The following is a 14,536-nucleotide window of genomic DNA, read 5'->3' as shown; positions in this document are numbered from 1 at the left end:
TTCAGACCCTTATCACCTTTCATCTGTATTATTGAAACAATCTCCTGATTGGTTTCTCTGCCTCAATTCTCTCACCATCCTATACTTTAGTGACAAAGTAGTTTTTTTTTTCTTTTTAATTTATTTTAAACTTAAATAGAAAATGAAAAAAGAAAACAAAAGAACATTTCAATGTACACAAGGAGAACAAAAGAGAAGATTCAATGTAAAACAATAAATTTCCATTTCACAGAAATGTATATAATAAATCTTACACATTGTTTTCAAAACAACCAAGCTTTTCTGTGCTTCTTTCTAGGTTTTCTTTTGTTCTCTGCTATCTACTTTTTATTTTATTTTTTTCCCTCCCTGCTTTTTCCCTTCTTAAATAGAAATCTGACCATGTTAGTCCCCTACTCAACTCTGTTGGCTTCCTATTGTCTCTAAGAGAAAATGAAGTCCTATATTTAGCTTTTAAGGCTCTTTGCAATCTGGCCCCAACCTATCTTTCCAGCCCTTATTGAATTTTCATTCCCCATCCGTACTCTTTAATACTAACAAATTGGATTTTTTTCCACTTTTCACACATGACCTTTTATTTCTTATTTCTGTGCCTTTGCACAGGCTGTCACTTGTTCCTGGAATGTACTCACTCCTCACCTGTGCCTCTTAGAAAACTTTGTTCCCTTAAAAAACTTAGCTCAAGTACCACTGCATATATTATACTTTCCTAATTCTCTGTTTCTACTGCTGCCTCCCTCCTCCAATTACCTTGTATTATTGTGTGTGTTTGTGTTTATATTATGGTACTTATTTTGCAAATACTCAAGTTTCATCTATCTATATATATATATATGTATATATATATACATATATATATATATATATAAAATATACCTATATATTGTGTATATACCTATGTAAGTGCATGTTGTCTCTCCTGATGGGATATGAATTCTTTTATATGATGGTACTTATTTTGGAAATACTCAAGTTTCATACACACACACACACATATGTATTTTGTATATACCTATATAGGTGTGTGTTATCTCTCCCTATGGGATATGAATTCTTTGAGAACAGGTGCTATTTCATTTGTGTCTTTGTAGCTCCCAGTGCCTAGAATATAGTAGGTACTGAATAAATGCTTGTTGATCAATTAATAGATTAGAAACTGCAGGTTGCATGAACACCCCATCAACAGTTTCCCACTAGCCCTCTCTGATCTTACTAATGACAGAAATATGAGGCATCTGAAGTGGACTATCTAATCTGCATATTCAATTTTATTTTAAATACTTATTTTCTTAAAGAATCCTTCTTTAGGATGATAGCTGGGAGAGATATTACATACCATAGAGCCCAAGGGACACAGTAGCAGAGCTACATTCTGCTTTTTTTTTTTTCCAAACCTCTCAGTCATGCTGTTCAACTCATAGTATATTAATTAAAAATTTGGAGCAAACTCAAATTCTCTTCTATCCTTTTGTTTCCTTTTCTTCCCTCCTTTACTACAGTCTTACTTTGAGTTACTTAAATTTGTTCTATATCTAGCAGGGCTTTGAAGGAGAATGGAAGAGGATCTTTTTTAATATGATAAAGTGTCTATCAAAAACCAAAAATTAGCATTATATGTCATGAGAAGACATTAGAAACCTTCTTAGTGGGTATAGCAAATTGCCTTTTTTTCTGTTGAATGACATATTTCAAGAAATATGAGGGCTGGGTGGTAAAGTGTTTTGAGTCTAGAGTCAGGAAGACCAAAATTCAAATCCAGCTTCAGACTAGCTGCATGATCCTGGGCAAGACCCTATTTGCCTTAGTTTCCTCATTAGTAAAATGATCTGGACAAGGAAATGGCAAACCACTCCAGTATCCTTGCCAAGAAAACTCTACCTGGGGTCACGAAGAAAAGAAAAATGACTGAACCAAAACAGTATGACAAGAAAAATAAATTAAAAACAAAGACAGGGAAAGGGGAGGAGAAAACTATCTGTATTTGCTGATGACATGATATTTTAAAATCCCAGGTAACTAGCAAAAGACATAATTGAGACAAATAATAGCTTCAGTAAAATATAAGATTATGAAATAAAGCTACAAAAATTGATTATTCCTATATAGCAGAAACAAAATTCAGGAGGAAATAGGTACATTCAAATAATTAGCAGTTCTTGTTTGTGTCAATCTATTGAAGCACACTCAATTCTTGTATAGATATAATTATAAAATATGACTCAAAAAATAAAGAACAACTTTTAAAATTGAAAAGTTAATGGAGTTTAGACTGTGGGAACCCCCTTGGGCCCCCAAAGAATTTGGGACCTATTTGTTTGAGGGGGAGAATGATGAGGGCACAGTCTTTGGGAACCTCCTTGAACCTGGAGTACAGTCTCTGGGAATCCCCTTGAACTCTCCTTGAATCTTCCCACTGGATCAGGCCGTGGCCTGAGGCTATAACCTTACATTATCTTTAGGCCCAAATCTCTACCTAGCCTTACCCTTTATTGTCTAGCTACTTCCCACCCTTGATACTATCAATATCCATGCCTTTAGCTACTTCCCACCCTTAATCCCATTCTCTTGGTTCCAGGAGTCTGGCCTCCTTAGACTCCTCCTCAGGACCCTCCCTAAACCCCTCCTCTAGTCATCCCAGACCACCCCTCAATCTCTCCCACAATCTTTGTGTATATAAATCTCATCTTGCCTCCATGAAGGCACTCAGATTGAATCTGGTCCACTTGTGAAAACAAAGGCGTCACAAAGGGTGGGATTTCTTAAGACAACCCATTATGGGGAATCCCTAATAAACTTTGTCTTTTCCCTTGGAAAAAAAAAAAAAGAAACGCTAACCATTGCTCATGGCTTGGCCATGCTAATATAATAACTATAATACTTCCAAAATTACTCACACTGTCTGATACAGAGTATCCTCAAAGTCATAGCACAGTTTTAGGCTTTAATAGTTTTAATGCTTTAATAGCTTAAACTTAGGCTGAACTTTTGGGAGACTTTAAAATCTGGAAGCTATAGTTTTCATTCCTCCTTTTTTTATTATTTCACTTAAATTTCTAGATCTTTTGTTCCTCCAAATGAATCATATTATTATGTCTACGTCTGTGAAGTATTCCCATGTTACTTTGGCATAGCTACAAATCTGTAAAGTCATAAGCTGAAGTATTCTGTGGGAAGAAACAAGAAGGCTGCAGTAACTTACAGCTTCCTTAAATAGGATAATGTGACTTCACCACTACAGAAGCACAAAGCATGAGTTTGGGAAGAAGTTCAGGACCTCCTATACCTAAATGGAAATTAGGTGTTGCTCAAGCAGTCATTTATGAGATGTTTCTATAAATATAAACACTACCTTTAATTACATATCTTACTATTGATAATACCAGGGATAAGCATACCTGTTTTTAAAAGAGGATTTATTGATTACATGAACTAGAACAAATGACTAAGCTATATATCAACAGAATTTACCTCATTATTTTGGGTGTGTCATTTCATTTCTATCAGTTTTCTCATCAATAGGAAATATGTATATATATTATACTGCATTCACATATAATAATGCATCTCCAAGCATGTTGAATATATTTTGTGTTCTTTGTGTGCATATTTTGTATTTATAGTTTATTATAAGCAATATACTCTATGATTTCTGGATAAAAGGCATAAAAACAAATTAGTCTTTTTCTGTACCTTCAAAGAGACTTATGGTTTCAAATATCTTACCAGAGAGATAACTTGATTCCTGAAAGATCTGATTTGCATTGCCATGGGGCAGTGCTTCTTCTGCCTCTGATGCTCTCTTGCATGACTGGTCTCTACCATATAAAAGAGTTTAATTTGTTTGAGGTGAATACCATAAGAATACAAATAAACATGGAATTGTTAAAATGGAATTTGTGTGAGCTCAGGTGAAACAGGGATAGCCTGAGTTAAGCTCCAATTATGAGTACTTCTTGAGTATGTCGGCTTTCTGATGAGCAATGCTCTATTGCTTCCCTACCTGCATCTGCATCTCCACCATTAAATAGACAATGTGCATGGTTTTTAACTTGACTCTAAAGTCATTACCACTGAATCGGTGTGCTGTGTGATTTACTGGCCATTTTAATCCATAATCATGTTGAAAAACAAGCAGAGATGAAGAGGAGTGAGTGTTCTGTGTATCTGCAGGGTGATTGACAGATCACTTTACTTCTTGTTTAGGAAATGATGCCTCTTCAATTGTCAACTGCCTTCATATTTTGGGTCAAACTTTGGATGCAAGGTAAATAAATGAAGAGTGTTATATATAAAAATGTTGAGAGGGACTATTTATTACAATTTGGAAATTTTAGGAGACTGAGCAGTTATTGATTATATTAGTCCATTTTTGGGGACTCTCCTCTCCCCCCTTTGTAAATCTATAAGTATTTGTTGTCTATAAATATTGCCTGAATTATAGGACAGCTTAGTAGTTCCAAGATAGCATATAGCTTGTTATTTCAGCTGTGGCCAGGGATTTGATTTCATTTCATTTCAAAATAACTTCTATGTACAAAGTATTGTGCTATTTACCAGAGGTAGATAAAAAGAAGTAAAATGACTATATTTTTACTCTCAAAGAGAATAAAGTCTGGTATTGGGTATAAAACATATACACAAATATGACAAAAAGTAGAATTTAATAATGGCAAGGAAGGGACCATATAATTTGTTGTAAGAGAGTTTTTGGAGGTATCATAGGCAAATCACGGAAGGCATCTTCTCAGGGTTGCATCTGAGCTGTGCCTTGAAGGAAGAAAATTATTGCAAGTAGCAACATAGAATGTACTCCTGGTATGGGGGATGTCCTTTGTGAATGCAGGGAATGAAGAGAGCATAGATGAGGCAAAAGAGTAAGGGACAACTAAGTGGCACAGTGGATAAAACACGGGTCCTGGTCTCAGGAAGACCTGAATTCGATATTACCTTTAACATTTTACTTGCTGTGTCCCCCAGGCAAGTCATTTAACCTCTCTTAGCCTCAGTCTCCTCCTCTATAAAGGAGGGATACAAATATCACATACCTTTCAGGGTTGTTTTGAGTCTAAAATGAGATATTTGTACAATGCTTGGCAAACCTTAAAGGGTTATATAAATACTATATACTGTTGTTACGGTTTAATGGACAGAGCATTGGATTTAGAGTTGGTTTGAATTCTAGCTCTGAGCGACCTTGGAAGAGTAATCTCTTTGGCCTTGGTTTCCTCATCTGTAAAATAAAAGATAATTGATTAAATTATTTCTAAGATCCCTTCTAGCTTTATCAGCTTGATCCCTTCCAACTTTATTCCATCTTGTTTTCTAATTTGGCTGGAACATATGTGAAGGTGAGTAGCATGAAAGAAGGCCAGAAAGCTACATTGGATTTAACAAGTAAAGGGTCTTAAATATCAAGCTAAGGATTTAAGCCACTAAAGTTTTTTTTGAGCAGATGGATCAGCATAGGTCTGCACATTAAGGAGATTATTTTGGCAGCTCTGTGAATGATGAGCCAGAGAAGGGAGAGACCAGGAAAATGAAACCAGTTAGGAATTATTTCAATAGTCCAGGAAAAAGGAAATGAGGGCCAGATTTGAAGTGAAAATAGAGGGCAGAGGCTGGAAGCATAAGACATATTGGATGTAGAACTGATAATTATTCAGAGGAAAGGAGAGGAAAAAAATTGAGGATGACAGGTTTCAAGCCTGCCTGGTTATAAAAAATGGTGCTGAAATTTGGAGGGAGGAAAAAGTTCATGGGGGAAAACAATTGGTTCACTCTAGTGTATATTGAGTTTGAGGTGCTAAAGCGACATTCAGGTAGAGGTAACCAGTAGTCATTTGACAATATAAAATTGGCATTCAGTGGAAGGATTGGGGCTTAGTGCACAAAGTTGTGAGTCGTCTGCAGGTGATGTTTTAAGTCATGGGAGATAAGTTCATTCCAAGGAAGAAATTGAATAGAGACTTCTCTTTCTAGAAGTTAGGAAGGACAAAGTATATAACCAGAACTGTAATGTGACTGCCAAAAAGAAAGTTGAATCAACTGAATCCAAATACAGAATAATTGGCACCATTTGGCCCTCTGGACTTAGATTTGCTTAGCATTTGATTAAAGCATTGAAATTAAGATTAAAACTCTAAAATGATTCCAAAATGTCTGTTAATAGCTCATTACAACAACTTATTTTTATTTTATGTGAGTTTGGAAAGGAATGGATAACCAGTATATTATTTAGTCTAATAGACTCACAGCAATACCTATTGAATATCTCTTCTTTCAGATATTCAATGTCTTTGAACAATAAAATTCATGAATATTTTATTTCCTCTCTCTTTAAAAAACTAAGATTTATAGGTGCCCCTTATAAGAGGGCACCTACTCTAAGGGCAACTAACTCTAAGTAGTTTTTGATATTTTTCTAAGAAATATTTTGAAGAATTCATTTAATTTTTGTCTGATTTAGAATGAGTGGAATTAAAGTTAATTTTTTGTTTTCATACAGATTACAAACTGCCAGAATAAGGTCCATTAGGGGAAAATGGTTTAAAAAATTTCTTATCCTCTTGCTTAGAAATATTTGGTTAATTAAGTCTATTATATAGGTTACATGAAAGGGTCTGGATATACAGAGTATTATTACCATAGCCTTGTTAGAGCTTTCTCCCAATGAAAATGTTTTAAAGGAGATGAATAATTTTCTTTTAAAAATGACTTTTGTTTTGACTTGGTGGATTATTCGGCTTGAGAAAAGAGATGAGAATAATAGATTTTGTTTGTATGACATTTGATCTGATGAGAAGATATAAACAGTTTTGTATTTTTGTGTTTACTACCTAGGACTGTGATGAAAACTGGTATGGAGAGTGTTAAAACAGCATTGAGAGCATTTTTGGATAATGCAGCCGAGGATTTGGAAAAAACCATGGAAAATCTTAAACAAGGACAATTCACTCACACCAGAAACCAGCCAAAAGGAGTGACTCAAATTATTAATTATACCACAGTGGCTCTTTTGCCAATGCTGTCCTCACTGTTTGAACACATCGGACAGCATCAATTTGGAGAAGACCTAATATGTATGTATAGTACCTTTTACAGAGATTTTGAAAAATCATTTCGTTATGATCAGTAAAGGCAGTATATTTGTTTTTTACAATGAATCCTTTTCATAGAACATGATACCTCAACATGCCATGCTGTATTTTTTAAAAAATTCCACCTTTGATTTTTACCAAATTTAATTTTATAAATTCTGTAGCTAATCACAGACTTTGCATTGTGCTCACAAACTAATAATTTTGGCACCTAGGGAAAGGAGTACCCTCAAATCAACTTTGTGATTCTTGATGTGAAAAGAACACATTAAGTAATTGTTGCCAATACTTTAACTGTACTATCTTGGTCAGTAAAACGGCAGTATTGCCATAGTTGACATTAGATATACCAGAATGTTTTACCTGCCTCTCCCCTTCCTAACTTGTATGGCTTTACCTTGATGGTGCCACTTCTCTGGGACTCAGTTTCTACTTTGCAAAAAAAAGAGTTGATTTAAAAGATTCCTTCTACCATTTTCCTTTGTCTTAAACATCTTGCTTTTCTTAATCATAGACATTATGTTTGATATTATGAATTAGAGTATGGTCAAATAAATTAGGACATCTTTGTGCCTCAGTACTTTCAATCACAAAATGAAAGAAAACAATATTTCCTGAGGTGCAATAAAGAATATTATTCATAATGCAATTTGAGCTCCTTAAGACAGATTGTTAGAACTAAAAATATATTATGTTACATTTTATGTTTTATCTGTTCATTTTTTCTTATTCTTTTGTTTTTAGTTGTTAGTTTTGCATTGCTATAAGGTTGAAATTTCTTTGTATTCTAAATTTTCTTGAATTCCAACGTAGTTTTGAAATTTAGCATTTAAAGCTGATATTCTTCATTTTTTTAGTGGAAGATGTACAGGTTTCTTGTTACAGAATCCTGACTAGTTTATATGCTCTGGGAACCAGCAAGAGTATCTATGTGGAAAGGTAAGATAAAGAATAATTTTGATCCAAACCTATGTGTACATCAAGTATTACATTACTTTTTTAGACTATCTTTTTCCTTAATTATAGACTTGACTACAACTAAACTTAAATTTTAAAATTAGATTGATAACCTGAAGTATTAGGGAGAAATTAGATGTTCTTTAAGCTAACAAGCTATTGAAATAAAAAGAACATTTGAATTACAAGCAAAAAGTTAGCAAGACAAAGCAAATGCATTCATAAACAGAGCATGAACTTCTTTTAGGTGTGAGATCTATCAAAACTACTGATAGAATCTTGCAATCTATTATTACATCACTATACTTAAAAAATTCAGTTATTTTCATTAAATATTTAAGTACCTACTGTGTTCACTACTAATAATAAATTATTTAAGATTCTCATATTGGGCATGAAGTAAATCAAGTCTCATCTGCAAACATTGGGAGCTGGTTTAGCTAAGAATACAGGATTCATGATAACGGAAACATTTGCCTAGATGAAAAGAAACCTGCTTATGTTATTTGTTAGCACCATATCATATGGGCATCCTAAAGCTAAAATTATTAATGGTGATATTCTTAAACAAAAAGGAATAAAAAATATTGACCAGATCTCTTTTTTTGAGGAGGGAGAAAAAGAGAGAAAAGGGATTTCTGTTTTGAGTAGAAGGCCATCTGGAGTTAATAGACTGCCTTTATCAGAGAAACTTGTAAAAGAAAAAATTTCCCCAGTTTCCTTCTTTTCTCCCGATTTTGGCTCCATTGGTTTTGTTTATGCAAACCTTTTAAATTTCATGTAATTGGAATTATCCATTTTATTTCCTGTGATCCTCTCTATCTTTTGGTCATAAACTCTTCCCTTATCCATAGATCTGACAGGTAAAATTTTCCATGTTCCTCCAATGTGCTTGTAATATCATCGTTCATGTCTAAATATGCACCCATATTGACCTTATCTTGGTATACAATGTGAGGTGTTGGTCTATGCCTTGTTTCTGCAGGACTGCTTTTCAGTTTTCCTAGCAATTTTTGTCAAATGGTGAGCTCTTGCCCCTAAAGCTTGGATCTTTAGGTTTAGCTCACATTTCTTTCCCCATTTTTTCCTCTACAGCTATCATTTGATTTTTTAGCTCTCCCAAAATTTTTTTGGGGGCTTGTGTTTGATTCACATTGTTCTTTGAGGTTTTGCTTATAGCTGTTTTTACTTTATTGTCTTCTTCTGAGTTTGTATCTCAATTTTCCCCATCACCAGACTATTTTAATGGTTGGATTCTTTTGTTGTTGTTTGCTTATTTTCCATACTACTTTTTTACTTTGATCTTTATTTTAAAGTTGGAGTTTGTTCCCAGGGGGACTGGGGGAAGGGATGAGGGGAGGGGAGGGAACGAATAGGCAGGCACTGTCCCAAGCTTTAGGCTTTTTTGAACTTCTCCTTCCCAGGCTAGTTTTTGGGGTTTGGAAGTTTTGGGTGCTTCCAAAGTGGTGTGATCTGGAGAGAGATATGGTCATTGCTCCCTTGATACTGCATAGAGATAGTGCTTCTCAGAGCCCCTGATTCCTTGGTGACAGTAAACACTCCTCTCCATCCTGGAGCTGGGATTAGGCAATAGAGTTGCCAAACAGTGCCATGCCCTAGCTAGTTCTAAGACAGGGATCCCTATAATCTCTTTCTGAGCAGTTGCACGATCCTCTTACTATCTCTGGCTTGAGAGCTGCCAGACTCGCTGCTGCTGCTGCTGTTGCCACCTCCATGGCCAACAGCTGATATTGCTGTCACATGGACTCCAGGCCAGCCACCACCATAGTGTCACAGACCTCCTCTTCCAACCACTTAAATTGGCTTGGGCTGAAAAAATGTCTCACCCCAATCTTTTGTTGGCTCAGCTGGTCCAGAATTTGATTGATGGTACTATTTTAAAGTTGTTTGGAGGGGAATCATGGGGAAGCTCAGCTGCTTCCTCTTCTCTGCTTTCTTGGCTCTGTCTTCTGACATCAATCTGCTCCAATTCTAAATCTTTTCAAATGGAAAAGCTTACGTTATCATACTATATGCACTGTATAAAAAACCAAGTTATGATATTTACTAATTTTCTTCTGTACAGAAAGCACTATGCCAGACTATCTGTATGGGATACAAGAGAATTAAAAAAGGACATGATCCCTGCACTTATAGATATTATGTAATCTATCAGAGGAGCTAAAAACCTGCATATATGTGTGTAACTATAATGCAAGGTATAATGGAACAGTGTAATAAGAGAAATACAAAATGATATCTGTGGTAGTTTATTCATTTCATTTAATTCTATATGGCATTCCAAAACTCAAATTATTTTATCCAGAATGGAAATAAATGTCATATATGGAAAGAGAGGAATCAGTCATTAAACTAGAAACCAATAAAATATTTTATTAAACTAAATAATCTAAATGAATAATATTAATGAAGCATTACATCTAATTCAGTGACTAATAAACAAAGTGCCTGTTTGGGGATGGAGTCGAGAGAGTTTTTAGAAATACACATAAAATTTTTAGCTTATTAAATTCTTTTTAGTAAAATATTTTTCCTAAATTATCCACATGTCACTTTATGTGAGTAACACACACACACACACACACACACACACACACACTCACACTCACACTCACATATCTTTGACAGTCCCTCAGATTCTTAATGGCAATGACCACCTTAGCCTTTAAGAAATTAATTGATTTTTGTTGTTGTTGTTCAATTCAGTCATGTCTAACTCTTCGTGACCCCATGAACCATAGCACTCCAGGTCCTCTTAGCCTCCACTGTCTCTCAGAGTCTGCCCAGTTTCATGTTTATTGTTTCCATGACACAATCTAGCCACCTTATCCTCTGCCATCCTCTTTTGCTTTGCAAAAGTATTTCTCAACATCAGGGTCTTTTCCAGTGAGTCCCATCTTCTGATTGTGTGGCCAATATTTAAGCTTCAGTTTTAGACCATTAAGATTCTAAGATGAGTAGGAAGACAGTGTTGTGTAGTAGAAATGACACTGTCCTGGCATTTGGGACATTTGAATTACTTAATCATCTCTGCCAGTTACTTGATGTATAACTCAAACTCATTTGTCTAAGTTTCTCATCCATAAAATGGGGGAATTGTATCAAAAGATCTCTTTTAGTCCTTAATTTATGTGCTCCTTTGTATCTATAATCCTACTTAAATTAAGGTATCAAATAATCAAATGCAGTAAATTGGAAGTCTATTTTATTCCAATTATTTGCTTTTAAGATTAATAAAGCCTACTTTCTACATGGACAGTTGATTTCCTTCCCAATTAAAGCCGACTCTATACATCTACACAAAATATTTGTGTGAAATCTTTTATACAGATAGATATACATATACATATGTGTGTGTATGTATATACCATATATATGTAGAGAGAGAGAGAGCGAGCACTCTATAGTCAGCCAGTACATATTTTTAAGTGACTACCATTTACCTAACATTGAAGTGTAGAAAAGTTGGAAAATGCATTGTTTGTATCAATAGTCACATGAAAAAATGCTCTAGATCACAACTGATTGGAGAAATAGAAATTAAAACAACTCTAAGAAACCACTTCATGCCCGTTAGATTGGCTAACAGGATAGAAAAGGAAAATGATAAATGTTAGAGGGGATGTGGAAAATTTGGGACACTAGTTCACTGTTGGTAGAGTTGAGCATTCTGGAGAATATTTTGGAACTAGCCCACAGGGCTGAAAAGCTATGTGTATCTTTTTTGTTTGTTTTGTTTTGTTTTTTATTTTCATGTTAGTCATGTTGTAAAAGAAAACACAGACCAAAAAAAATAAAGAAAAAAAATGTAAAGAAAAAATATGCTCCCATTTGCACTCAGACTCCATCATTTCTTTCTTTGGAAGTGGATAGCACTTTTCATCACAAATCCTATTGAATTGTCTTGGATCACTGTATTGCTGCAAATAGCTAAGTCATTTATAATTGATCACTGTGTGATATTGCTGTTACTGTATGTAATGTTCTCTTGGTTCTGCTCATTTCACTTCACATCAATCAGTTCATGTATCTTTCCCGGTTTTTCTGAGAGCATCCTGCTAGTACTTTCTTATAGCAGAGTAATTTTTCATCATAATCATATACAACGACTTCTTGATGCATTCCCCAATTGATGGGCATCTCCTTAATTTCCAATTATTTGCCACCACAGAAAGAGTTGCTATAAATATTTTTGTACATATAGGTCCTTTTCCTTTTCCTTTTTTATCTCTTTGGGATATAGAAATAGTGGGTATTTCTTGGTCAAAGGATATGCATGGTTTTAGAGCCCTTTGGGCATAATTCCAAATTGCTCTCCAGAATGGTTGAATCAGTATACAACTTCAACAACAGTACAGTAGTATCTCATTTTCCCACATCTCCTCCAATATTTGCCATTTTCCTTTTCCGTCATATTAGACAGGTGTGGGGTGGTAGCTCAGAGTTGTTTTAATTTGCATTTCTCTAATTAGTAGTGAGTTAGAGCATTTTTATGACTATAGATAGCTTTGATTAATTCATCTGAAAACTTCCTGTTCATGTACTTTGACGACTTATCAAATGAGAAGTAACTCTTTTTCTATAAATTTGACTCGATTCTTTATATAGTTAAGAAATGAGATCTTTATCAGACAAACTTGCTGTAAAATTTTTTTTCACAGTTATGATTACTAGTATGTATTTCCCTCCATCCCATTTTCTCTGTTTATCCTACTCTCTCCCTTTTTTCACCCTGTGCATTCTCCAAAGTGTTTTGCTTTTGACTTTTACCTCTCTGAATCTATCCCTTCTAACAGCATCCCACCTCCCCCATCTTTTTTTTTAAATCACCTTCACCTACTTTACTGTAGGGTAAGATAGATTTCTATGCCCAACTAAGTGTATATATTATTCTTTAGCCAATTCTGATGAGAATAAGGTTCATGCACTTCCCCTGCTTCTGTTTGACTGTAAAAGCTCTTTCAGTCCTCCTTACAGCAGATAATTTACCCCATTCTGCCTCTCCCTTACTCCTTCTCCCAGTGTATTCCTCTTTCTCACCCCCTTTTAAGATATTCATTACATCATATTCAAATCATATCTGTGCCCTATGTCTATGTATACTACTTCTAATTGCTTGAACAATGAGAAAATTTTTGGAGTTACAAGTGTGATTTTCCCATGTAGGAATGTAAACAGTTTAATCTTAAGATTTTTCTCTCCTGTTTACCTTTTTATGCTTCTCTTGACTCTTATATTTGAAAGTCAAGTTTTCTGTTTAGCTCTGGTCTTTTCATCAGGAATATCTGAATGTTCTCAGTTTCATTCAATATCCATTTTTTCCCCTGAAGGATTATACTCAGTTTTGCTGGGTAAGTGATTCTTGTTTATAATCCTAGCTCTTTTGCCCTCCAGAATATCATAATCTAAGCCCTCTGATCCTTTGAGGTAGAAACTGCTAAATCTTGTGTTTTCTTCACTGTGGTTCCATGATATATGAATTGTTTCTTTTTTGGCTACTTTCAATATTTTTCTCTTTGACTTTAGAATTTGGCCCTGGGAGTTTTCATTTTTGGATTTCTTTCAGGAGGTAATTGGTGGATTCTTTCCATTTCTATTTTACCCTCTGGTTCTAGATTATCAGGGTAGTTTTCATTGATAATTTCTTAAAAGGTGATGTCTAGACTCTTTTTTTTGATCAGAGCTTTCAGGTAGTCCAATAATTCTTAAATTATCTCACCTCAATCTATTTTCTGGGTCTGTTGTTTTTCCAGTGAGATTTCACATTTAATTTTATTGATTTTTCATTCTTTTGATTTTATTTTATTGTTTCTTGGTATCTCATAAAGTCATTAGCTTCTACTTGACCAGTTCTAATTTTTAAGGAATTATTTTGTTCATTGAGCTTTTGTACCTCCTTTTCTATTTGGCCAATTCTACTTTTTAAAGAGTTCTTTTCTTCAGTGAATTTTTGTATATTTTTTTTCCAGTTTGGCCAGTTCTGCTTTTCAAGGCATTGTTTTCTTCATTGGATTTTTGTGCCTCTTTTTACCATTTGGCCTATACTGTTTTTTAAGGTATTATTTTCTTCAGGATTCTTTCATGCCTCCTTTAACCAAGCTGTTGATTTTTTTTCATTATTTCCTTGCATCACTTTCATTTCTCTTCCCAGTTTTTCCTCTACTTCTCTTACTTCATTTTTAAAAGCCTTTTTTAACTCTTCCATGGTCTGAGACCAATTCATATTTTTCTTTGAGGCTTTGGCTGTAGCAGTTATGACTTTGTTGTATTCTTCTGAGTTTGTGTTTTGATCTTCTCTGTCACCATGGTAACTTTCTATAGTCAGGATCTTTTTCTGCTGTTTGCTCATTTTTCTAGCCTATTTTTTGACTTATAACTCTATGCTAAAGTGGGACTCTGCTTCTACAGTAGAGAGGGCACTGTCTCAAGCTTCAGGCTTTTTGTGTAGCTATTTTCAGAGA

The 14,536-nt window shown here is 34.6% G+C and overlaps 1 protein-coding gene across 5 annotated transcripts in view; it reads left to right on the top strand.

Moving 5' to 3' along the window:
* The window catches only part of RYR2 (ryanodine receptor 2), an 828,134-nt gene that overhangs the window by 636,516 nt on the left and 177,082 nt on the right, over positions 1-14,536 (top strand). For all 5 annotated transcript variants that reach the window (XM_036753924.1, XM_036753927.1, XM_036753925.1 and 2 more), the window contains 3 exons: positions 4,204-4,264; positions 6,841-7,079; positions 7,955-8,036. In XM_036753924.1, coding sequence (XP_036609819.1) covers positions 4,204-4,264; positions 6,841-7,079; positions 7,955-8,036 — 382 coding nt within the window. The remainder of the gene's footprint in view (positions 1-4,203; positions 4,265-6,840; positions 7,080-7,954; positions 8,037-14,536) is intronic.

This window comes from Trichosurus vulpecula, chromosome 4 (assembly GCF_011100635.1).
Source record: "Trichosurus vulpecula isolate mTriVul1 chromosome 4, mTriVul1.pri, whole genome shotgun sequence".
NCBI classification, from domain to species: Eukaryota; Metazoa; Chordata; class Mammalia; order Diprotodontia; family Phalangeridae; genus Trichosurus; species Trichosurus vulpecula.
The sequence above is the reverse complement of the archived record's forward strand: the minus strand, read 5'-3'. Positions and strand labels throughout refer to the sequence as shown.